General features: G+C 44.5%; 1 protein-coding gene across 1 annotated transcript in view; it reads right to left on the reverse strand.

The window, feature by feature from the left end:
• LOC137638623 (DNA-dependent metalloprotease dvc-1-like) overlaps nucleotides 1–25,115 on the reverse strand; it is a 47,987-nt gene that overhangs the window by 15,037 nt on the left and 7,835 nt on the right. The window contains exons 2-4 of the mRNA XM_068370876.1: nucleotides 23,256–23,421; nucleotides 11,881–12,073; nucleotides 3,651–3,759 (exon numbers count right to left, since the gene is read on the reverse strand). Coding sequence (XP_068226977.1) covers nucleotides 3,651–3,759; nucleotides 11,881–12,073; nucleotides 23,256–23,388 — 435 coding nt within the window. The 5' untranslated portion in view covers nucleotides 23,389–23,421. The remainder of the gene's footprint in view (nucleotides 1–3,650; nucleotides 3,760–11,880; nucleotides 12,074–23,255; nucleotides 23,422–25,115) is intronic.

The raw sequence follows: 25,115 nt of genomic DNA on the forward strand, positions 1-25,115 counted from the left end.
AGTTGGATTCAAGGACCTCCTCCTCCGAACAAATTTCGTCAACATTCCACTCCGGACCTGGTCGAATTTGTCCAGGATCTTTTACAAAAGAATGCCATACAAGAAACGAAACATCTGAAGTTTCAAGGTCGGCTGTTCAGTGTCCCGAAGAAGGATTCAGACAAGAGAAGAGTGATTCTAGATCTATCCCTTCTCAACTTGTCCATTCAATGCGACAAGTTTCGAATGCTTACCGTCTCGCAGGTGCGGACCTTACTTCCCCGTGGGGCCGTCACCACCTCTATCGATCTTACAGACGCCTACTATCACGTCCCGATAGCGAGACACTTCCGTCCGTACCTAGGCTTTCGCTTAGGGGACAAAAGTTACTCCTTCAAGGTGATGCCTTTCGGGCTCAACATTGCCCCAAGGATCTTCACAAAGCTAGCAGAAGTCGCTGTTCAGGAACTCAGGAATCAAGGGATTCAAGTAGTAGCCTATCTGGACGACTGGCTCATTTGGTCAGACACCTCCCAAAATTGCCTAAAAGCCACTCACAAAGTCATCCATTATCTTCAATCTCTAGGCTTCCAGATCAACTTCAAGAAGTCCCGTCTTCTTCCAAAATCGAAGTTCCAATGGCTCGGCCTGCAATGGGATCTTATATCTCATACTCTGTGTCTTCCCAGACCCAAGAGGTTAGAGATTGCAAGGAACACCAAACGCTTTCTCAAAGACAAAGTAAGTTCCAGACGGCTTCAAGAGAAGATTCTGGGGTCCCTTCAGTTTGCCTCAGTGACGGATCTCCTTCTGAAGGCAAAATTGAAAGATATCAATCGTGTCTGGCGTTCGAGGGCGAACCGGAAGCTCCGGGACAGGAAAGTCCGCCTTCCTCCCATTCTACAGGAAAGACTTCTTCCTTGGACAAGAGCAAACAGTCTGTCAAAGTCAGTTCCCCTTCGATTTCCGCCCCCGGAATTAATCATTCACACAGACGCATCCCTATCAGGTTGGGGCGGCTATTCTCAGCTCAAGAAAGTTCAAGGTCTTTGGACTCCCTTGTTCCGCCATTTTCACATCAATGTGCTAGAGGCCATGGCAGTTCTTCTAACCCTGAAACGTCTCGCTCTTCCCAAGAAACAACACCTTCGTCTGGTCCTCGACAGCGAAGTGGTGGTCCGCTGCCTCAACAGAGGCGGGTCAAAGTCAGGGCCTCTGAACCATGTTCTAGTAGCCATATTCTCCCTAGCAGCCTCGAACCGTTGGCATCTTTCAGCTGTCCACCTGGCGGGAGTCCGGAATGTAGTGGCAGACGCCCTGTCCCGGACCTCCCCTCTAGAATCGGAATGGTCACTCGATCTAAAGTCATTTCGGTGGATTCTCTCTCAGGTTCCCGGTCTCCAAGTGGACCTCTTCGCCACGGAATCCAACCACAAATTGAGAGTATATGTGGCTCCCAATCTAGACCCTCAGGCTTACGCCACAGACGCCATGTCACAGAATTGGGACAACTGGGAAAAGATTTATCTCTTTCCCCCGGTGAATCTTTTGCTGAAAGTTCTAGACAAACTGAGATCCTTCAAGGGACAAGTAGCCTTGGTCGCACCCAACTGGCCCAAGAGCAACTGGTATCCTCTCCTGCGGGAGTTGAGATTATACCCTCACCCGATACCCAATCCGGTTCTGTCTCAGATAGTACAAACACGCGTTGTGTACGCTTTCTCAAACATTCAGAGCGCCCTAACTTTATGGACTTTATGAAGTTTGCGGCTATGCATGGTGCCAATATTGATCCTCAAAACACCTTGTTCCTAGAATCGGATAAACGGGATTCCACCATCCGTCAGTATGACTCTGCAGTTAAAAAGTTGGCAAAATTTTTAATAGACTTAGACGTGAACTGTATGAACTTGAACCTTACAGTCACTTTCTTTAGATCTTTATTAGAATCAGGTCTGGCAGCCAATACTATCACCACTATTAAATCGGCTCTGAAAAAGATCTTCCTAGTGGGTTTTAACATAGACTTAACCGACTCTTTGTTAGCTTCAATTCCGAAAGCTTGTGCCAGACTGAAACCGGTTACTCGTCCTACCCCGGTGACCTGGTTCCTTAATGACGTACTCAAATTGGCTTCTGATACCATTAACAGTTCTTGTGATTACATGCCCCTTCTCAGGAAAACACTTTTTCTAGTGAGCTTGGCTTCCGGGGCAAGAATTTCTGAATTGGCAGCCTTGTCGAGAGACCCGGGTCATATTGACTTTCTGCCTTCAGGAGAGGTCCTTCTTTCTCCTAACAAATTCTTTTTGGCTAAGAATGAAGACCCTCAAAACAGATGGACCTCCTGGAAAATTGTTCCCCTCACGCAAGATCCGTCGCTGTGCCCTGTCACTACTCTTAGGTCTTATCTATCCCGGACCTCCTCTAACTCCTCGGGGCCTCTATTCGTTAGAGAACAAGGCGGTACCATTACTATTAAAGGGATCAGGCAACAAATTTTGTATTTTATTAAACAAGCTAACCCTGACTCTTTTCCTCTTGCACATGATATCAGGGCGGTTGCCACCTCGGTGAACTTCTTTCACCACATGAATTTTACAGACCTTTCCAGGTATACAGGGTGGAAATCACCGTCAGTGTTCAAGAAACACTACCTTAAACATTTGGAAGCCCTAAAATTTTCTACAGTAGCCGCAGGGAGCGTAGTTACTCACGAGTAACTCAGGTTAATGCCTTGACTCTTTATCTCTCCCTCTTACCTGCCTCATTTATACCCTATTGTATTCGTTGGTCTCGCACCTGAATACTGTTGTTATATTTGTAAATTTTATGCTCCTGAGTATCTGTATATATTATCACTCACGGCATTATTATACCTACCTTATTGGATTTTTGTTCATATTTAAGATACCCTTATAATTGTTTTTTGGTACTCATCTCTGATTAAAGCATCCTGTATTTCTCTTACGCTTATGTTTTTTCCTTTATTTTGCAAGTTTGGTGACATTTTTCTCTTGTATAGATTCACTGGGCGGCACAGGTTCGAGCCCAGAAAAGGGATTTTGACGTAGGAAAAATCTATTTCTGGGCGAAGGACCTGTGCCGCCCAGTGAACCCTCCCAGCTCCTCTCCCTTGGAGTCCCCAAACTTTGGGTGCTAAGGAGTTGGGTTCTGAGCGGATGCATTGTAGTAGTACCGAGTGAGGTTGAACGGCTCTCCTCTATTGGGGTTCTCTGTCGTGGATTAATCTAAATAGTGCGGGACCTCTGGAATATACGCCCAATTTTATACCGACACCAATAGGTGAGCGAGCTAGTTAACCTAGCACTCCTTTACATTTTTTCTCTGGTATATTTAGCAGTAAATTACCTAAGAATAAGTGCTAAATGGAGCTTATTCACTGGGCGGCACAGGTCCTTCGCCCAGAAATAGATTTTTCCTACGTCAATGATACAGAAAATAAAGGAAATCCAACATTTCTGGGGAAAAGTAACAATGGGGATAATGTCAACTTGGTTATGGTAAACAGATGAGTGAGGAGTGAAGGGAGGCATTTCATGAACAATATGATTAAATCGGTTAATTAAACAAACAAATACTCTGAGGGCCTTACAATCAACAGTCAAAAAATATTTCTTGATAACAGCAAATTAATCAATTTAACTCACCAACAGCGTTTCTACCAAATCTTTCCGAGGTCGAAGTTTCAGCAGAGGTAAGGATAATCGCACTGAACAAAGACCTCCCCGACGTTCATAACAACACACTCCAGCACATCTGTAAAGTGTACTTCTATTATAAACATACAGTCAATGACATTATAACTTCAAAAACATAAAATCTCGGAACTGTTGTTTTTTTTTTGTAAACAAATTGCAAAGTTAATATAAGCCAGGGCTTAAAATACGTTCCATGTACATAGTACAGTATTCACCTCACAAACGAGGAGAGAGCGTACAGTACTAGAATGATCTGCCTAAGTGAGTACGTTTTTGTTAGGCATTCAATGATGATTCTTTGCCAGAGGTAGTAGCACCTGCAGACACTGCACCTAGTACAAGAATGGGAGTTCTACACGGACATTCTCACCACAGAAAAATGTTATTTTCATTAGTAAAATAAATTTTTGAATATACTTACCCGATAATCATGTAGCTGTCAACTCCGTTGCCCGACAGAATTCTACGGGAGGGATACGCCAGCTATCACTATACTAGAAGGGGGTGTACTCACAAGCGCCACCTGTGGCCAGGTACTACAGTACTTGTTGTTGACGCCACCTCACTTTTTCCTCGGTCCACTGGTTCTCTATGGGGAGGAAGGGTGGGTCAATTAAATCATGATTATCGGGTAAGTATATTCAAAAATTTATTTTACTAATGAAAATAACATTTTTCAATATTAAACTTACCCGATAATCATGTAGCTGATTCACACCCAGGGGGGTGGGTGAAAAACCGGTGTACAAGACTAAAGGATAGCTAAGTATCCCGTATTTCATATAATCAGTTATCCACAATAACAATGAAATAATAAGTACCTGGTAAGGAAGTCGACTTGAACCGTTACTCTGCCTTTAATAAGATCGTCTTCCTTACTGAGCGCAGCGTTCCTCTTGGAAGGCTGAATCAACTCAAAGGTGCTAAAGTATACAGGGCTGCAACCCATACTAAAGGACCTCATCACAACCTTTAACCTCGGCGCTTCTCAAGAAAGAATTGACCACCCGCCAAATCAACAAGGATGTGGAAGGCTTCTTAGCCGACCGTACAACCCATAAAAAGTATTCAAGAGAAAGGTTAAAAGGTTATGGGATTATGGGAATGTAGTGGCTGAGCCCTCGCCTACTACTGCATTCGTTGCTACGAATGGTCCCAGGGTGTAGCAGTACTCGTAAAGAGACTGGACATCTTTGAGATAGAATGATGCGAACACTGACTTGCTTCTCCAATAGGTTGCATCCATAACACTCTGCAGAGAATGGCTCTGTTTGAAGGCCACTGAAGTAGCCACAGCTCCCACTTCATGTGTCCTTACCTTCAGCAAAGCAAGGTCTTCTTCCTTCAGATGAGAATGTGTTTCTCTAATCAGAAGCCTGAATAGTAAGAAACTGAGTTCTTAGAACTTGGAAAAGAAGGTTTCTTGATAGCACACTATAAGGCTTCTGATTGTCCTTGTAAAGGTTAAGACCTTTTTAGATAGTACCTAAGAGCTCTAACTGGGCAAAGTACTCTCTCCAGTTCATTCCCCACCAAGTTGGACAGGCTTGGAATCTCGAACGACTTAGGCCAAGGACGTGAAGGAAGCTCGTTTAGCAAAAACCGAGCTGCAAGGAACATGTAGCCGTTTCAGATGTGAAAACAATGATCCTGCTGAAGGCGTGGATCTCACTTACTCTTTTAGCTGTTGTCAAGCACACGAGGAAAAGAGTTTTTAATGTGAGGTCCTAAAAAGAGGCTGATTGGAGAGGTTCAAATCTTGATGACATAAGGAACCTTAGGACCACGTCTAGATTCCAGCCTGGAGTGGACAACCGACGTTCCTTTGAGGTCTCAAAAGACCTAGGGAGGTCCTGTAGATCTTTGTTGGTGGAAAGATCCAAGCCTCTGTGGCGGAAAACCGCTGCCAACATACTTCTGTAACCCTTGATCGTAGGAGCTGAAAGGGATCTTACTTTCCTTAGATATAACAGGAAGTCAGCAATCTGGGTTACAGTGGTACTGGTTGAGGAAACTGCATTGGTCTTGTACCAGCTACGGAAGACTTCCCCTTGAGACTGATAGATTCTGAGAGTGGATGTTCTCCTTGCTTTGGCAATCGCTCTGGCTGCCTCCTTCGAAAAGCCCCTAGCTCTTGAGAGTCTTTCGAAAGTCTGAAGGCAGTCAGACGAAGAGCGTGGAGGATTGGGTGTACCTTCTTTACGTGAGGTAGACTTAGAAGGTTCACTCCTAGAGGAAGAGTCCTGGGAATGTCGACCAGCCATTGCAGTACCTCTAAGAACCATTCTCTCGCGGGCCAGAGCGGAGCCAACCAACGTCAGCCGTGTCCCTTTGCGAGAGGAGAACTTCTGAAGTACCCTGTTGACAATCTTGAACGGCGGGAATGCATACAGGTCGAGATGGAACCAATCCAGCAGAAAAGCATCCACGTGAACTGCTGCTGGGTCTGGAATCGGAGAACAATACAACAGGAGTCTCTAGGTTATCGAGGTAGCGAACAGATCTATGGTTGGCTGACCCCACAGGGCCCAAAGTCTGCTGCAAACATTCTTGAGAAGGGTCCACTCTGTGGGGATGACCTGACCCTTCCGGCTGAGGTGATCTGCCATGACATTCATACCGCCCTGAATGAACCTCGTTACCAGCGTGAGCTTTCGATCTTTAGACCAGATGAGGAGGTCCCTTGCGATCTAGAACAACTTCCACGAAAGAGTCCCTCCCTGCTTGAAGATGTAAGCCAGGGCTGTGGTGTTGTCAGAGTCCACCTCCACCACTTTGTTAAGCTGGAGGGACTTGAAGTTTATCAAGGCCAGAATAACCGCCAACAACTCCTTGCAATTGATGTGAAGTGTCCTTTGCTCCTGATTCCATGTTCCCGAGCATTCTTGTCCGTCCAAAGTCGCACCCCAGCCCGTGTCTGATGCGTCCGAGAGGAGACGGCGGTCGGGTTTCTGAACAGCCAAAGGTAGACTTCCTTGAGAAGAAAGCTGTTCTTACACCACGCGAGAGAAGACCTCCTCTCTTCGGAAACAGGAACTGAGACCGTCTCTAGCGTCATGTCCTTTATCCAGTGAGCAGCTAGATGATACTGAAGGGGGGGGAGGTGGAGTCTCCCTAACACGATGAACAGGGCCAGCGATGAAAGTGTCCCTGTTAGACTCATCCACTACCTGACTGAGCATCGGTTCCTTCTCAGCATGCTCTGGATGCATTCTAGGGCTTGGAAGATCCTTGGGGCCGACGGAAAAGCCCGAAAAGCTCGACTCTGAAGATCCATACCCAAGGAGACAATGGTCTGGGATGGGACGAGCTGAGACTCCTCAAAATTGACCAGGAGGCCCAGTTCCTTGGTCAGATCCATAGTCCATTTGAGAATCTCCAGACAGCGACGACTTGTGGGAGCTCTTAAAAGCCAGTCGTCTGACGGAGCCGGACACAAGATCATGGTACTGCTGCACAGTCTGTGAACTGTCAACCATGGGGAAGCGAGGAAGTACAGTGACAACCCGAAGCTGTCTAGACTGTCTGGGTCGTACAGACAACTCCTTATCGGGTTGCTGAGGTTGCCGCACTGCGTCACAACAAGTCACTTCTGCTGGTTGTTGAACGTCTTCCCAGTGACACATTGACTCCGTAAACAAAAAAATCCTCTAACAAGGACTAAGCTTGGACTGCATGTCTTGCAACACAGCTCAAGGACTATGGGAGCAGGTGTGGTAACAGACGGGATTAGCGACTGAAGTGGAACCATTACCTTCCCTGGAAGCATGTTATGCTTAAATAAAAGTCCATAGGAGGCTACGCAGCTAAAGGCTCCTCTCCAAATGACAGAGTCCTCAAGGGAATATCAGAAGGAGGGAGAAAAGCACTTTCTCATCTACAGGAACCATATCCGAGAAAAGCTAAGTTCTCTCAGTGAGGGTTTCACTGGTGCAAAAGCAGCAGACTAGAAGGCAACGTTATGAAACTGCTTGACAGTCTAGTGAGTTGGCAACAACCAAAGATGTGTGACTGAGAAGCATGCGGTAAGGTATGCAGAGCATGTTGTATGCAGAGCATGCTGTATGCAGAGCATGCTGTATGTAGAGCATGTTGTATGCAGAGCATGCTGAATGCAGAGCATGCTGTATGCAGAGCATGTTGTATGCAGAGCATGCTGAATGCAGAGTATGCTGTATGCAGAGCATGTTGTATGCAGAGCATGCTGTATGCAGAGCATGTTGTATGCAGAGCATGCTGAATGCAGAGCATGCTGTATGCAGAGCATGTTGTATGCAGAGCATGCTGTATGCAGAGCATGCTGTATGCAGAGCATGCTGAATGTAGAGCATGCTGTAAGGTAAGCAGAGCGTGTTGCATGGCGTTTAACATTTCTCAGAAATTCCATGACCAGTGCTAGAGTGCTTTATGCATGCTTGCATGGGGTTTTAATATCAACATAATATTTACCTTACATTCATAACTCATGATTCATTTTGTTTTGAAGATATTTTTGCCATATTTTGCGATATTGTTAAAAATATATTGCAAGGAATACATATATATTTTTATAAAAGTAAGACAAATAACCTCCATTATCATAATGTTTGTGTAGGCATACATGTATATGATTACAAGTGCAAGTTATGAAAGTAATGAGGTGTTATTATTGTCATTTGTTATTTCTCAAGTTGAGGAGAAAGTGGCAGATGCATGCGTTGAGGTGGCTGACTCATAGCATGAGGTTGCTGCCTCAAGAGTTGCGCTTGCTGTAAGGGTTGCGGATGCGCAGTAGCAGGTTCCTGAGGAACGAATTAAGGTTCCTGAGGTGTGAGCTGCGAGAGTTGAGGTAGCGGCTGCGCAGAACGCAGTTCTTGTCTCGCGAGTTGAGGTTCCTGAGGAGCTAGCCTAAGCTGCAGCGAGTGCTGAGGTGGCTGCTTCATTGATGGAAGAGGTTGTCGTACCTCAAGAGATTGTTGCCTCTCTGGTGGAACCGCAAGCGGAAGCGGAGGAAGTAAGGCATAAGATTCCTGCTCCCATTGCTGAGGTTGCCTTAAGGAAGGCGGAGGTTGCTGCACACCGCTGGTAACTGGCAACTCAGTACGCGGTAAGGTATCCTGAGGAACCTCAACATCGTACGCCTGGCAGACTGGACTGCGGTGAGGCGGAGCGATCGCAGGAGGAGGTGTAACCTTCTCAGCCTGACACTCACGCATTAAGACCGCAAGCTGTGACTGCATGGACTGCAGCAAAGTCATCTTGGGGTCGGCAGACGCTAAGGTCTGCTGAGGCAAAGCCTTAACAGAAGATGAGATCTGTTACGGCATCACCTTACCTCTCTGAGGAGGTGTGCCGTCACCTGATGACTGCGGAGAGTCAGAGCTAACCCAATGACTGCATCCGGGTTGTAGAACTCTAACTTCGTACGTCTGGCATAGGTCTGGACTTTACGTTTAAGAGGTCTTGAGACCTGAGACCAGCGTTTTCTCCCCGAAATTTCTTCTGCAGACGAGCAAAATAAGGGCTCAATCGTCTGCGGGTGGGAGTGACGGTCTCTGTAAGACACGCCCGCAACCACCGAGGATACTTCTGTGCGCCGATCAAGGCCTGCCGAATCCTTTTGCCCTTCGACATTGCTTCTCCCCTGGGCTTGGGAGCTTGCAAGAGGTCCCGGACTGGGAGGACGACTGGCACGCACAGAAGTACCCTCACGCACAACACTGACACTTTGCGCTAATCACTTATCACTTTTGATTTTCTGTTTGCACTTATTTCACTGAACTCGAAACTTTAAGTGGTTTGTACCTGAAACACGCAATTCTATCCTTTCTCAAAAGTTAGTAATTGCGAAAACAGAATTACAATGTAACAGAAAAATCTAATGAAAGATAAATAATTCAGTGGCTGGAAAGAGACTAAACACTAGATCAAATAAACTACGTTTAAATTCTCTCACCGCATAAAGCTTGAGAACAAGAAAAACTCTAGAAACGTTTACCTTCTTCCCCTAAAGAGACTAGGGAGAAGAGCAAAAACGATAACAACGTTACTCGCTTGAACGAAACGTTTATCCTCCTCTTTCTCCCTACGTCTCTATCTCTCTCTCTCTCTCTCTCTCTCTTGACTTAGAACCTGAGAGAAGAGCCCAATCATATATATCGTTAAAACATATTATTGTTAAAGGAAAATATTTCCCAAAATGAAAAGTTCCTTTATTAGAATTAAAACCATTAAGTTAAGAAAGAATGAACAAAACGCTAGACACGGTTACTCTTACTGCAACGTGACACCGTGAAAATTCTCTCTCTATCGTAACGATAGAACGCAAGTTGAACGTTCTGAACGTCAACAACTGCAGAGACAAAACAAAACGTTAGTTCAACTTTGAAAACAGTACGAGACTATCAAAGAAATTCTTTCAAAAAACATTAAAATAGCATAATATGTTAACAGGTAAAACCGAAATGACGGGCTCAATGTTAATTAACTTCGGTACCAAGAAAAGACCGCCTATATTAGGAAAGGTCGAATATAAACAAATATAAAAATTAATTTTAATAAGTTTATAATAAAAGGAAGTTAATCGAAGAGGCCTATAAAAGGCGGAGAGATATAAAATAAATCTATAACTTTTGTTAAGCAAAATTAAGAAAGAGAGTCTATACTCTCTTAGACACCAACACTTCCGTCTAAGGGAAGGGTCGGCCATTTAAAGGTGAAAGAGAGTTCATACTCTCTTCGTCACCATAATTAATCAAATTAATTCCAAAAGCTAACTAAGCTAATATAGAAGTTTCCAGTATAGCGAATAGCTGCAAATTTTAGAGAAAAACTTCACCAAACCGTGAACAATACTCCAAAATCATAAGCGTATCCAAGAACGTCTTGCCGGAAGCACGACAGAGGAAAAAGTGAGGTGGCGTCAACAACAAGTACTGTAGTACCTGGCCACAGGTGGCGCTTGTGAGTACACCCCCTTCTAGTATAGTGATAGCTGGCGTATCCCTCCCGTAGAATTCTGTCGGGCAACGGAGTTGACAGCTACATGATTATCGGGTAAGTTTAATATTGAAAAAGACCAAGTACAGGTCAGGGAATCATGTAATGGTGATCATGATCATGGAGCTCGTACACATGGTGATCATATGTGTAGAGATAGCGCATGGTGATTATGTAGCTGGGATGAGACAGTTTCTTATGTTATCAGGCTTGTGCAGCTCATTAATTGTAGGTTCCATCCTGCTCCTTCTGAGTTCTTGTCTATGGAACTCTGAAGAAGGAAGGGGACAATGGCAGAAGTGCAATCCTGTTAAGGGTGCACATGCTTGGTCTTGACTAGACCGAGCATAGGTAGCAGGCATGTAAAGACCTGTACTGTGTACCAAAACGTATTCTCGGGGGGAAGGAAACACTTCCAATACATAACCTGAGAACATAAAGTACCCGGATTGTCTTCCAGAATAGATACATTCCCTATACATACACTGAAAGATAAAAAGAAAGGCTAAACGCCCTTCCCTTAACAGTCCACGGTGGCATAACTCTTCATCCAACAGCAGCACCAGCAATGTCAAGGGAAAACTAGCTTTCTTAGATTACAGTTATCATTGCCATTGTAAGGCCACATACAAGAGTGATAGATTAGCAACAGCCATGCTGACTAACAAGAAAAAGTATGTTGAATAATAGCAAGGAGCAAAGAAATGGTCACAAAATTACAGTTATCAGGAAAACTAATATTCTTGGCCTCTCCCATTAATATTCCTTGAACACGACTTTGCAAGACCTTTAATCAATCTGAAAGAAAAAGTAAACGATTAAAACTGCCAGATGAGGACGTTGAAAAGTAAATCTGTACTGTCTGGCAGTCTGAGACCAAGTAAGGTTTGCTCTACCATAGGGGTTAGGCAGGGCTACTTCTCACTCAAAAGACAATCATTGTTTAGCTTGTCAAAAGTTTAAGACGTCCCAGGTTCGCTGAAGTCACACTCCTATTAAAAGCTGATGGTTGTATTACATGTGAGAACAAGAGCTTTATTCATCATTTGGATACATTATAATTTTTATCACTATTGCTTTCCAAAAGAATTACAGTAATAAGTAATTACAAACTTAAATGCAAAAATAATAGAAGCTCGGGAATATAAACTTAAGAATGATGAAAAACAGCATTTTTACTATAAAATTCAGCAAAACTTACAATGTCATGCGAGGGCTCCACTTGACTTCAATACCAGATAATCGACCCCAGAAAAACTGGTTATTAAAAGTCAAGAACAGTGTGTGAATATCTGGATTAGGATCAATTAAATCCCAGCATGGATCTACAAGAGAGACAGACAATTTTTCTTGAGGTGGCTCTTCCCCATCCCTGAGGCCATTCTTCTTCTTTCCTACCGGCAAAACATTAAATTAAGATTAATCCTAGCATATATTGCTGTAATATTTAAAATAATTGCATAGGGATATTTCAGGAGTAAAGGAATATCTATAAAAAAAGTTAAGGTTATACTAATCATCCTCCAAATTCTACACAAAAACATTCCTTTATACAAACATGTTTCTTTTACTTCTGTATGGATGATCAAGGTAGAGCCACCAGGTGTCCAGTTGTTGGTCAAGACTAACGTGGTAGTAGTTGGATATATATATAGAATCATTACTTTAACATCTACAAATAAGTTTTAGACAACTTGATCACATATCTAGACTAAGACAACAAGCAAACTTATTCCATATATTAAAGCCTTCAGTGTATTTCTTAAAGAAAGTACAGTAAGTGTTGACCGTAAGGCCCACTTCACACGAGGGAATTGAATCCGTACGGTTTGTCCGTCAGGAAAAAAAAATCAAGGAAGATCACACACTCTCCGAGTGGAAGAATCTCCAGACGGTAGTGATACTAACCGCATGCACTGCTAATCCGCATGGTACCAGGTGGTTTAGAATATTTAAGAATTCTATGGCACCCATCAGAAAGGTTTTCCCCATGCAGTAGTCGTGGTTCAGCTGTTGCAGAGGGTAAGCGTTCCTCTTCTGTTGCTATTTGTCAGTGACTAATATGTATTGTCTTATTATTATAATTATCATTATTAATCTTCTACTTATTATTATTATCATTATTGTACTGTACACTGTAATAGCAGAGGTACACTATATTAATATTTACAAAAGATCATAAAACCGTTAGCACCCTTTTTACTATGCAGGTATACAAAGACCCCCCTCTCTCTTCTTTACGTTCTCCATCTCGAATAAATGCCGACAGACCGAGTATACTATGCACTGAAGATTGCTTAGACGAACCATGCGGGGGAAAACAACCACTCGTGAAAAGACATGATTTTTTGACATCCTAACGTGTGGCAATATTTCTTTACGGAAAAAATCCGATGATAACAACCATAAATTCATCTAGACACGCATTACCCGTAACTTTATTCAAGTTGGTAACTGGTAATTGTATCTTCATTAGCTTAGTGATTAGCATCTGTAATGTGATTTAAGCAGGCTGTTAGTACATGTGGCTAAATTCAGGTCTATTATAGCTACTGTATTATGATCGTTTGGGATTGAGTGCATACTGCGGAAACAGATAACTAAGGCGCATGGCAAGGGTCAAAGAGTAAAGCCATTGCTAAACAAAGATGATTAGGTTATGTTAATCTAAGTTAGAACAGACTATGATTGGTAACATGTATTAACAGACACTTCCCAGAAATGCACTCATTCTAATCGTATTGCGGATAATTTAAGCATACTGTACAAGTTTTATGCTGAATTTTTAATGTGCTATAGGGCAAATGACATCTTGCACAAGAAAAAAATGACAAAATATCTTAATAAACTATACACCATAAAATTCAAAACCTGAATAGACTGTATAATAAAATGTGTACATCTTATGGTTTAACTTTGAAACACCTAAGACTAAACAAAACAATTTTTGTGACAATACAATTCTTGGTGTCCCACTTGAAGCTTTGCGATACTTTCCTTTGATTACTTTCTGTAATGCTAAATTTCATACTGGGATACTGATAAGGGGGTGTCCCACTTGAAGTTTTGCGATACTTTCCTTTACTTTCTGTAATGCTAAATTTCATACAGGGATACTGATAAGGGGGGGGGGTCACCATGCGATTAAATAACAGAAGTTCTTGTAGTTCTTCACATGACGTTGGTCCATTAGCCAGTTAAATGGTGTGCCATGACAGAAATTTCTTTTGCATCAGATAGAACTTACTTGCTGTACTTAGCCTACATCTCAGGATTTGACGAATCTCGAGTAGTGGTAAAGTAAGAGAGTGCACTGGACCTCTGGTTGATCCAGGAAGCCACCTGGAGGCTGGTCATAGAAGTTTCTGTGACAGCAGATTCGAGGGCTGAAAAGACCCTGCCTTCAGTATTGAGTCTCTTTGCAGTCAATTCCGCCATCAAAACAGAAACTGCAGGATCAACCTGAAGAGGAAACAGGCTTGTACCCTCAGATACCTACAACATCCTTTATCAAGAGTGTGAAAGGCAGGATTTTAATGCAGCGGCTATACTACAGTGAATTACCCAGTCTGGCATTGTGAGAATTCATTCTGTCCAAGGCCATGTGATCAGGTTCTGATCATGCTCAGTGGCATCTTTGACCCTAAAGGGTTGTCAAAATCCTGATCCATGAGCGTACATCCCACTGTCAAAGTAACCATGGTAACCTCTCCAAGTTCACTACACTCACAATTGAGTGCCAGAACGGTGACAAAATGAAAACTTGATCACAAAGTTCTCTGACTCCGCTGAACTGAAATTAGGTGTTACTGGGATGTTGAAAACCAAGAGACTTCTCCTCCCTCAAGCAGGAGAATTTGGACTAAGAACGGAACTATAAGTGCACTTTGAAGAGGTTGAAGGGGGTCCTGACCAAGAATGATCAAACTCCCCCTTCAGAAACAAACCTGGCTTTGGCACTCATGCCCCATGACTCTGACGAAATATGTTATTTTTATTAGTAAAATAAATTTTTGAATATACTTACCCGATAATCATGTAGCTGTCAACTCCGTTGCCCGACAGAATTCTACGGGAGGGATACGCCAGCTATCACAATACTAGAAGGGGGTGTACTCACCAGCGCCACCTGTGGCCAGGTACTACAGTACTTCTTGTTGACACCTCCTCAATTTTTCCTCGGTCCACTGGTTCTCGATGGGGAGGAAGGGAGGGTCAATTAAATCATGATTATCGGGTAAGTATATTCAAAAATTTATTTTACTAATAAAAATAACATTTTTCAATATTAAACTTACCCGATAATCATGTAGCTGATTCACACCCAGGGGGGTGGGTGAAAACCAGTGTACAAGATTAAAGGATAGCTAAGTATCCCGTATTTCATATAATCAGTTATCTCAAAATAACAATGAAATAATAAGTACCTGGTAAGGAAGTCGACTTGAACCGTTACTCTGCCTTTTTTAAGTTCGTCTTCCTTACTGAGCGCAGCGTTCCTCTTAGGAGGCTGAATCAACTCTAAGGTGCTAAAGTATATAGGGCTGCAACCCCTACTAAAGGACCTCTACACAACCTCTAACCCAGGCGCTTCTCAAGAATGAATTGACCACCCGCCAAATCAAAAGGATGCGGAAGGCTTCTTAGCCTACCGTAACAACCATAAAAACAACAATAAAAGCATTCAAGAGAAAGGTTAAAAAAGGTTATGGGATTAAGGGAATGTAGTGGCTGAGCCCTCACCTACTACTGCACTCGCTGCTACGAATGGTCCCAGGGTGTAGCAGTTCTCGTAAAGAGACTGGACATCTTTAAGATAAAATGATGCAAACACTGACTTGCTCCTCCAATAGGTTGCATCCATTATGCTCCGCAGAGAACGGTTTTTATTAAAGGCCATCGAAGTAGCTACGGCTCTCACTTCGTGGGTCCTTACCTTCAGCAAAGCAAGGTCTTCCTCCTTCAAGTGAGAATGGGCTTCTCTAATCAGAAGCCTTATATAATACGAAACCCCGTTTTTGGACATGGGCCTCGAAGGTTTCTTGATTGCACACCATAAGGCTTCTGACTGTCCTCGAATAGGTTTTGACCTATTAAGATAATATTTGAGAGCTCTGACAGGGCAAAGAACTCTTTCTAGCTCGTTACCTACCATGTTGGAGAGGCTAGGAATTTCAAACGATCTAGGCCAAGGACGTGAAGGAAGTTCATTCTTAGCTAAGAATCCGAGCTGTAAAGAACATGTTGCAGATTCGGATGTGAACCCAATGTTCTTGCTGAAGGCATGAACCTCACTGACTCTTTTAGCTGTTGCAAGGCAGACGAGAAAAAGAGTCTTGAGGGTAAGGTCCTTGAAGGAAGCTGACTGGAGAGGTTCGAACCTAGGTGACATAAGGAACCTTAAGACTACGTCTAGATTCCAGCCTGGAGTGGGTAGACGACGTTCTTTAGAAGTCTCAAAAGACTTAAGGATGTCTTGAAGGTCCTTGTTGGAAGAAAGGTCCAAACCTCTGTGGCGGAGAACTGAAGCCAACATACTCCTGTACCCTTTAATCGTAGGAGCTGAAAGGGATCTCTCATTCCTAAGATGTAATAGGAAGTCAGCTATTTGGGTTACAGAGGTATTGGTAGAGGAAACTGCATTGGCTCTACACCAGCTCCGGAAGACTTCCCACTTGGATTGGTAGACTCTACGAGTGGATACCCTCCTTGCTCTGGCAATCGCTCTGGCTGCCTCCTTCGAAAAGCCTCTAGCTCTAGCGAATCTTTCGACAGTCTGAAGGCAGTCAGCCGAAGAGCGTGGAGGTTTGGGTGCAACCTGTCTACGTGAGGTTGACGTAGAAGGTCCACTCTTAGAGGTAGAGTCCTGGGGACGTCGACCAGCCATTGTAGTACCTCTGTGAACCATTCTCTTGCAGGCCAAAGGGGAGCAACCAGCGTCAGCCGTGTCCCTTCGTGCGAGATGAACTTCTGAAGGACTTTGTTTATGATCTTGAACGGTGGGAATGCGTAAAGGTCGAGATGGGACCAGTTCAGCAGAAAAGCATCCACATGAACTGCTGCTGGGTCTGGAACTGGGGAACAGTACAAAGGAAGTCTCTTGGTCATGGAGGTGGCAAAAAGATCTATTGTCGGCTGACCCCACAAGGTCCAAAGTCTGTTGCACACGCTCTTGTGGAGGGTCCATTCCGTGGGGATGACCTGATCCCTTCTGCTTAGGCGATCTGCTGAGACGTTCATGTTGCCCTGAATGAACCTCGTAACTAGGGTGAGGTTTAGACTTCTTGACCAAATGAGGAGGTCCCTTGCTATCTCGTATAGGCTCCTCGAATGGGTCCCTCCTTGCTTGGAGATGTAAGCCAAGGCTGTGGTGTTGTCGGAGTTCACCTCCACCACCTTGCCTAGCAGGAGGGACTTGAAGTTCAATAGGGCTAAATGAACTGCTAGTAGCTCCTTGCAGTTGATGTGGAGCGTTTCCTGTTCCTCGTTCCACGTTCCCGAGCACTCCTGTCCGTTCAAGGTCGCGCCCCAGCCCGAGTCCGATGCATCCGAGAAGAGATGAAGATTGGGGGTCTGAATCGCCAACGATAGGCCCTCCCTGAGAAGGAGATTGGTCTTCCACCACAAGAGAGTGGTCTTCATCTCTTTGGTGACCGGGATAGAGACTGCTTCGAGCGTCAAACCCTTGTCCCAATGAGCTGCTAGATGGAATTGGAGAGGGCGGAGGTGGAGTCTCCCTAGCTCGACGAACAGGGCCAACGATGAAAGGGTCCCTGTGAGACTCATCCACTGTCTCACCGAGCAACTGCTCCTCTTCAGCATGCTCAGGATGCAATCTAGGGCTTGGCTTATCCTTGGGGCCGATGGAAAAGCCCGAAAATCCTGACTCCGAATCTCCATTCCCAGGTACACAATGGATTGGGAGGGAATGAGCTGGGACTTTTCTAAATTGACTAACAGACCCAGTTCTTTGATGAAGTCCAAAGTCCAGTTGAGACTCTCCAGACAGCGACGACTCGTGGAGGCTCTCAACAGCCAGTCGTCTAAATAAAGGGAGGCTCTGATGTCCGATAAGTGGAGGAATTTTGCTATATTCCTCATCAGATGCGTAAACACCATAGGAGCTGTGCTTAGGCCAAAACACAGGGCTTGGAATTGGTAGACAACCTTTCCAAAAACGAATCTCAGGAAAGGTTGGGAGTCTGGATGAATAGGAACGTGAAAGTAAGCATCTTTCAGATCCAACGAGACCATCCAGTCCTCCTGCCTGACCGCTGCTAGGACCGACTTCGTCGTCTCCATAGTGAACGTCTGCTTGGTGACATATGCATTGAGCGCGCTGACGTCCAGCACCGGTCTCCAACCTCCTGTCTTCTTGGCCACCAGAAAGAGACGGTTGTAGAAGCCCGGGGATTGATGGTCCCGGACTATAACCACTGCCTTCTTCTGTAACAGGAGCGACACCTCCTGGTGCAACGCTAGCCTCTTGTCCTTTTCCTTGTAGTTGGGAGAGAGGTTGATGGGAGATGTGGTCAGAGGGGGTTTGCGGCAGAATGGTATCCTGTAACCCTCCCTCAGCCAACTGACAGACTGGGCGTCTGCACCTCTCTTTTCCCAGGCTTGTCAGAAGATCTTGAGTCTGGCTCCTACTGCTGTCTGGAGAGGAGGAGAGTCAGTTTTTGCCTTTAGAAGCCTTGGAACCTTTCCTAGACTTGCTCCTGGAAGAGTCTGGACGGGAGATTCCTCGGCTGGGGGCTCTACCACGAAAGGGCGGAATAAACCTCGTAGCAGGAGTATCAGCCACTGGGGTGCGATAAGTCCTGGGGACTGAGGGAGCAACCTTAGTCTTACGAGCTGAAGAGGCCACAAGATCATGGGTGTCCTTTTGAATCAGGGCCGCAGACAAGTCCTTAACAAGCTCTTCGGGAAACAGGAACTTAGAGAGCGGAGCGAAAAGGAGTTGAGACCTTTGACAAGGTGTGATGCTGGAGGAAAGGAAGGTACAAAGCTGCTCCCTTTTCTTAAGCACTCCTGACACAAACATTGAAGCAAGCTCGCCAGATCCATCCCTAATAGCTTTATCCATGCAGGACATTAAGAGCATGGCTGAGTCCTTGTCCGCAGGGGAGGTCTTCTTGCTAAGGGCCCCCAAGCACCAGTCTAGGAAATTGAACATCTCAAAGGCTCGAAATACACCCTTTAGGAAGTGATCTAGGTCGGAGAAGGTCCAGCAAACCTTAGAGCGCCTCATTGCTGTTCTACGAGGAGAGTCTACCAAACTTGAGAAGTCAGCCTGGGCAGAGGCAGGTACTCCCAAGCCTGGTTCCTCTCCTGTGGCATACCAAACGCCCGCTTTAGAAGTGAGCTTAGTCGGAGGAAACATAAAGGAAGTCTTTCCTAGTTGCTGCTTAGACTGCAACCACTCCCCTAAAATTCTTAACGCTCTCTTAGAGGACCTTGCAAAGACGAGCTTAGTATAAGTTGACTTGGCTGGCTGCATGCCCAGCGAAAACTCAGATGGCGGAGAGCGGGGGGTAGCAGAGACAAAATGGTCTGGGTATACCTCTCTGAAAAGAGCCAGGACCTTACGAAAGTCAATAGGAGGCGGAGAAGACTTGGATTCATCCACGTCTGATGAGGGATCCAGGTGTGCAGCCTCATCATCAGAAACCTCATCACCAGAGTGTAGCGAAGTGAGAGGTAAGGTATGCTGAACAGCAGAATCTGCACGAGCGGGAGCAAAAACGCTTGTGGTTTCATCCTCAAGTCTCTGTTGCTGAGGCAAAACCTGAGGTTCAGGCTGCAAAGGCTGGTCAAAAGGAGTAGCAGAAGGTAGGCGCATGGGTTGAGGAGGCTGACTCCTGGCATGAGTGTCTTGACTCAAGAGTTGCGCTTGCTGTAAGGTGAGCGGATGCGCAGTAGCAGGTTCCTGAGGAACGAGTTGAGGTTCCTGAGGTGTGAGCTGCGAGAGTTGAGGTAGTGGCTGCGCAGAACGCAGTACTTGTCTCGCGAGTTGAGGTTCCTGAGGCGCAAGGCTAAGGTGTTGAGGCTCTCGCCTTGAGGAGGGTTGAGGTCGCTGCAGCGAGAGCTGAGGAGTCTGCCTCATGGATGGGAGAGGTTGTTGTACCTCAAGAGAGTGTTGCCTCACTGGTGGAACCGCAAGTGGAAGCGGAGGAAGTAAGGTATAAGCTTCCTGTTCCCATTGCTGAGGTTGCCTTAAGGAAGGCGGAGGTAGCTGCACACCGCTGGAAACTGGCAACTCAGTACGTGGTAAGGTATCCTGAGGAGCCTCAACATCGTACGCCTGGCAGACAGGACTGCGGTTAGGCGGAGCGATCGCAGGAGGAGGTGTAACCTTCTCAGCCTGACACTCACGCATCAAGACCGCAAGTTGTGACTGCATGGACTGCAGTAGAGTCAACTTGGGGTCGGCAGACACTAAGGTCTGCTGAGGCAAAGCCTTAACAGAAGAGATCTGTTGCGGCAGCACCTTACTCCTCTTAGGAGGAGTGCATTCAACTGATGACTGCGGCGAGTCAGAGCTGATCCAATGACTGCAGCCAGGTTGTAGAGCTCTTGAGGTCTGGACTCTGCATTTGAGAGGTCTTGAGATCTGAGTCCAACGTTTCCTCCCTGACAATTCTTCAGCAGACGAGTAAAAGACGGGCTCAATCGTCTGCGGGTGGGAGTGACGGTCTCTGGAAGACACGCCCGCAACCACCGAGGATACTTCTGTGCGCCGATCAAGGCCTGCCGAACCCTTTTGCCCTTCGACATTGCTTCTCCCCTGGGCTTGGGAGCTTGCAAGAGGTCCCGGACTGGGAGGACGACTGGCACGCACAGAAGTACCCTCACGCACCACACTGACACTGACACTAGCACTTGGCACTGCACTGACACTAGCACTTGTCGCAGCACTGGCACTATTACCACCCACTGCACTCTTGACCTTAAGTTCCTTGACTTCGGCCATAAGAGACTTATGATCACTAACCACCGATTCCACTTTGTCACCTAAAGCCTGAATGGCACGCAAAACAACAGACATATCAGGTTGAGGGCAAATAGTAGGTTCGGGGGTAGCCACTACAGGGGGAGGAAAAGGTAGGGGATCATGAGGTGAGGAAAAAAGTGAAGAGCGAGAAGAACTCCTCCTAACTCTCTCTCTCTCTCTAACTTGGTTGAATATTTAAGAAATCGGACAAAATCAAGTTCCGAAAGACCGGCGCATTCCTCACATCGATCTTCCAACTGACAGGGTCTTTCCCTACAGTCAGAACAAGCGGTGTGAGGATCTACCGAGGCCTTCGGAATACGCCTATTACAAGACCTACATCGTCTATGGGGTGGGGCTTGTGAAATGTCAGACATCTTGAATCAAAGAGTTAGCCAAATGGGGATTCCAAATCAAGCAAAAAGATCGTTAACCATTAATCAGAACTAAATAATAGCTATCTAAGCTAATATAGAAGTTTTCCAGTAAAGCGACAGCCGAAATCTGAGAGAAATACTTCACCAAAAGCCGTGAAAATACTCCAAGATCATAAGCGTATCCCAGAACGTCTTGCCGGAAGCACGACAGAGGAAAAATTGAGGAGGTGTCAACAAGAAGTACTGTAGTACCTGGCCACAGGTGGCGCTGGTGAGTACACCCCCTTCTAGTATTGTGATAGCTGGCGTATCCCTCCCGTAGAATTCTGTCGGGCAACGGAGTTGACAGCTACATGATTAACGGGTAAGTTTAATATTGAAAAAGAGTATGCTTTAGTCTCTGTGGTGCACGTCGGTAAGTGCAGCTTGGGTACGCACCAGTCACCAGGTGGTGAAGGACTGGGTGGACGATCTCCCGGTGACTGAACACAGAAAGATCTATCATGAGGAGATCGATTATTGCATTCCTGATCACGCTCACAAGAGAGAACGTCTTGTCCTTAGTAACAGCAAGGAGATGGATTGCTGGTTCCTTTCACCCCTGGTTCTCTACCACGTGTGCCCGATAGAACCTAACCACAAGCTAACCTCTCCTCTTCAGTAACAAAGGATCTCTAAAAAGAGGGACTTAGGTGTCAACGAGAGAGGAGAGAAAAGCAGCCCACATACCAAGACGCTTCACAAGAAACTCCTGTCAATCAGTCTTCCTGGATTTATTTGACGATTACTTTTTACAAGCAGCAGTCTTAAGAATCTGACATAGACAAGGCAGAGGAGGAACAACCAGCAAATAAGGAGTGGTGCTAACATTTCTTCTCACCAGCCTTCTTTGGGGTCAAAGTCTTAGGAACCAAGAATGATGCTCCCATGGAGGAGGAGGACACAATGTCTTCTTCAACAGCAGACAAGACCAAACCAATGAATGCTAAGCCTTCCAGCGGCTCCACATGTGTAGCAGGAGATGGATAGTTACAGCCACGCCAATACTTTCAGCTTTTCCATGACAGAGCACTAGCCATTCCTAAGGAAAGCCACAACTTCCTTAAGTCCAAGTTGTCAGTCAGTAAAGCCAAAGGAGAACCTCGAGGAAAAGGCAAAATAATATAGTACTACCTTCACTGGGGGGGGGGGAGTTGATACTTCTGCTTTCCCTTAGGATCACCTCAAGGAAGAGCAAAGGTTTCCTCCCCAGTCCCCTGGAATTACTCCAGAGGACCCAGCCCTGGATGAACTTATCCAGAGGACCAAGCCATAGAGGACCCAGTTCAGTGGACCCAGCCCCAGAAAAAACTGAGTTAGACACAGCAGGTTAAGAAACACTAGAAAAAAAGTTAAAAAAATTCTTTGGCATAGCAAATCCGATTCCAAAGATTCCTTCTTTGTCTTCTCCTTCTTGGCAAACTCCATCCACTGCAAAGGAGGCCACACCTTACACTAGTCACATGGAGATAACCGTAAACACCCATGCTGCCTGGAAAAAAACACAGATGATGGAGATGAACTGCAGATTTGATTAAAAAACCTGCAAAACTTTATTTTCATAGGTTTACACAGACATAACTGCATGTCTTTGCCCTTTTCTTTCTATTCTGGAAGAGAAAAAGACATAATTAAAAGGCAAAAAATTTTGACAGGCAGCACGAATGCAGTATGTCCGTACTGCTTGCGACCAAATTCTAAAGTGCTAGACTTGCTGACAGACAAGTGGGATGGAGTTCCCCCACCACCTGTCGGTACTGTAGTTATAACTAACTCGTTAAATTTTCGTGGCCATTCCAGCTTCGCTAAAATCATACTCCTTGGGCTTACAGCATCCTGCTTTTCCAAGTAGGTTGTAGCTTAGCTAGTAATAACAATAATAATAATAATAATAATAATAATAATAATAATAATAATAATAAGGATGCATTTGTGTAGGAAGGAATTGATTTCATCTGAATTCATCAGAATCTCAATTATTTAGTTATCCTATTCAAACACGTATCACAGGAAAGTAACATATTGCAAATCACCAGCAAAAACAATTCTCTAGTTAATTACGGCAAGCTAAGGTGCAAACAAAGCACTTTCACTAAGGCAGCTAGATAACTCTCTTAAAATATTATACTATACATTGTTACATAGGATTCATATGCTAAACCTTACCTGGACTACTCTGGTGGAGAATAATAAGTTTTGACTGTTCTTCTTCTTCCTTCAGTAAACTGACCCTTAATTCCTCCTCAAACTGTGCTTGCATTTGCAGGGCCAAAGACAAATCTATCTCCAAATTCTCCATCGTCTCCTTGTTCTTACTACCTTATCTTCCTTACTGAAAAGATATTGAAGCAGTTAAAGTATGAAATACCATACTCCAAAAGGTGACAATTCCTTTATCAAGCAATTTCAATTCCAAAAATTTCATAAAACACAATTGCATATTGATGAGTGAAGTGGCTTAGTCCTTTCAAAAGGTAACAATAAAGCTTATTACGCAACCTGGTGAAGAAACTACTGTACTAATAAGATATAACATATTTCTATTAGATTCAACAGTAAATAATTTGCTTTAATTAGAATAATACAATAAGGGTGATACAGTACAAGAAATTCTTAATTAGAGCATACTGGCCAGTGAAGTTATTACCCAAAAAGGATATTTATTAAATAAAATATGCAATACTGTACATATTAATAGTATTAGTACTGAATAGGAAAGTACGTAGATCTAGATATATTATACAAAGGGCCATTCCTTGAGAGACTGTTCCTAAGCAATGGGAAATAAAAGAAATGTTAATCACTCATAATTCTCCTGGTTATACAATTTTATGTCTTTTCTGTAATACCGTACATGATTCTGTGAGCACAAGAATGGCTGTTAATATGCAACGAGGCAGTTGGCATCTAACATATGGGCAACATTCCCAACCCACCTGTATGACAATTAAACTACTTTTGACCTTTAACCTCTATAAAAGAGAATGGTTGTTAAGGTGGAATTTAATGTGATAAAATGTTATTTTTATTAGTAAAATAAATTTTTGAATATACTTACCCGATAATCATGTAGCTGTCAACTCCGTTGCCCGACAGAATTCTATGGAGGGATACGCCAGCTATCACAATACTAGAAGGGGGTGTACTTACCAGCGCCACCTGTGGCCAGGTACTCAAGTACTTCTTGTTGACACCTCCTCAATTATTCCTCGGTCCACTGGTTCTCTATGGGGAGGAAGGGAGGGTCGATTAAATCATGATTATCGGGTAAGTATATTCAAAAATTTATTTTACTAATAAAAATAACATTTTTCAATATTAAACTTACCCGATAATCATGTAGCTGATTCACACCCAGGGGGGTGGGTGAAAAACCGGTGTACAAGACTAAAGGATAGCTAAGTATCCCGTATTTCATATAATCAGTTATCCACAATAACAATGAAATAATAAGTACCTGGTAAGGAAGTCGACTTGAACCGTTACTCTGCCTTTAATAAGATCGTCTTCCTTACTGAGCGCAGCGTTCCTCTTGGGAGGCTGAATCAACTCAAAGGTGCTAAAGTATACAGGGCTGCAACCCATACTAAAGGACCTCATCACAACCTTTAACCTCGGCGTTTCTCAAGAAAGAATTGACCACCCGCCAAATCAACAAGGATGTGGAAGGCTTCTTAGCCGACCGTACAACCCATAAAAAGTATTCAAGAGAAAGGTTAAAAGGTTATGGGATTATGGGAATGTAGTGGCTGAGCCCTCGCCTACTACTGCATTCGTTGCCACGAATGGTCCCAGGGTGTAGCAGTACTCGTAAAGAGACTGGACATCTTTGAGATAGAATGATGCGAACACTGACTTGCTTCTCCAATAGGTTGCATCCATAACACTCTGCAGAGAATGGTTCTGTTTGAAGGCCACTGAAGTAGCCACAGCTCCCACTTCATGTGTCCTTACCTTCAGCAAAGCAAGGTCTTCTTCCTTCAGATGAGAATGTGTTTCTCTAATCAGAAGCCTGAATAGTAAGAA

The sequence above is a fragment of the Palaemon carinicauda genome, chromosome 3 (genome assembly GCF_036898095.1).
Source record: "Palaemon carinicauda isolate YSFRI2023 chromosome 3, ASM3689809v2, whole genome shotgun sequence".
Taxonomy (NCBI): Eukaryota; Metazoa; Arthropoda; class Malacostraca; order Decapoda; family Palaemonidae; genus Palaemon; species Palaemon carinicauda.